At 70.3% G+C, this 249-nt stretch overlaps 1 protein-coding gene across 1 annotated transcript in view; it reads left to right on the top strand.

Annotated features, from left to right (window-relative positions):
- Positions 1 to 249, top strand: part of ANO8 (anoctamin 8) — a 10477-nt gene that overhangs the window by 6052 nt on the left and 4176 nt on the right. The window contains exon 14 of the mRNA XM_010845677.1: positions 3 to 169. Coding sequence (XP_010843979.1) covers positions 3 to 169 — 167 coding nt within the window. The remainder of the gene's footprint in view (positions 1 to 2; positions 170 to 249) is intronic.

Here is a 249-nt window from a genome sequence, read left to right as displayed (position 1 = left end):
GGGCCGAGACCAGGGGCCGGATGGGGGCCCGGATCCAGAGCCGGGCTCAGGCGACTCAGCCCGGAAGCAGCGGCGGCAGAACCGGTCGTCTTGGATCGACCCACCCGAGGAGGAACACTCGTCTCAGCTCACCCAGGCGGAGCTCGAGAGCTGCATGAAGAAATACGAGGTGAGGAGGGCGCCTGAGGGTGGGGCAGGGCCGTCCGCCGGGCTGGGCACACGGTCTGACGGTGGAGGTGGGGTGGGAGC

The sequence above is a fragment of the Bison bison genome, unplaced genomic scaffold (assembly GCF_000754665.1).
Source record: "Bison bison bison isolate TAMUID 2011002044 unplaced genomic scaffold, Bison_UMD1.0 scf7180017864221, whole genome shotgun sequence".
NCBI lineage: Eukaryota > Metazoa > Chordata > Mammalia > Artiodactyla > Bovidae > Bison > Bison bison.
Note: the sequence above shows the minus strand (reverse complement) of the source record. Positions and strands in the feature narration are given on the sequence as shown.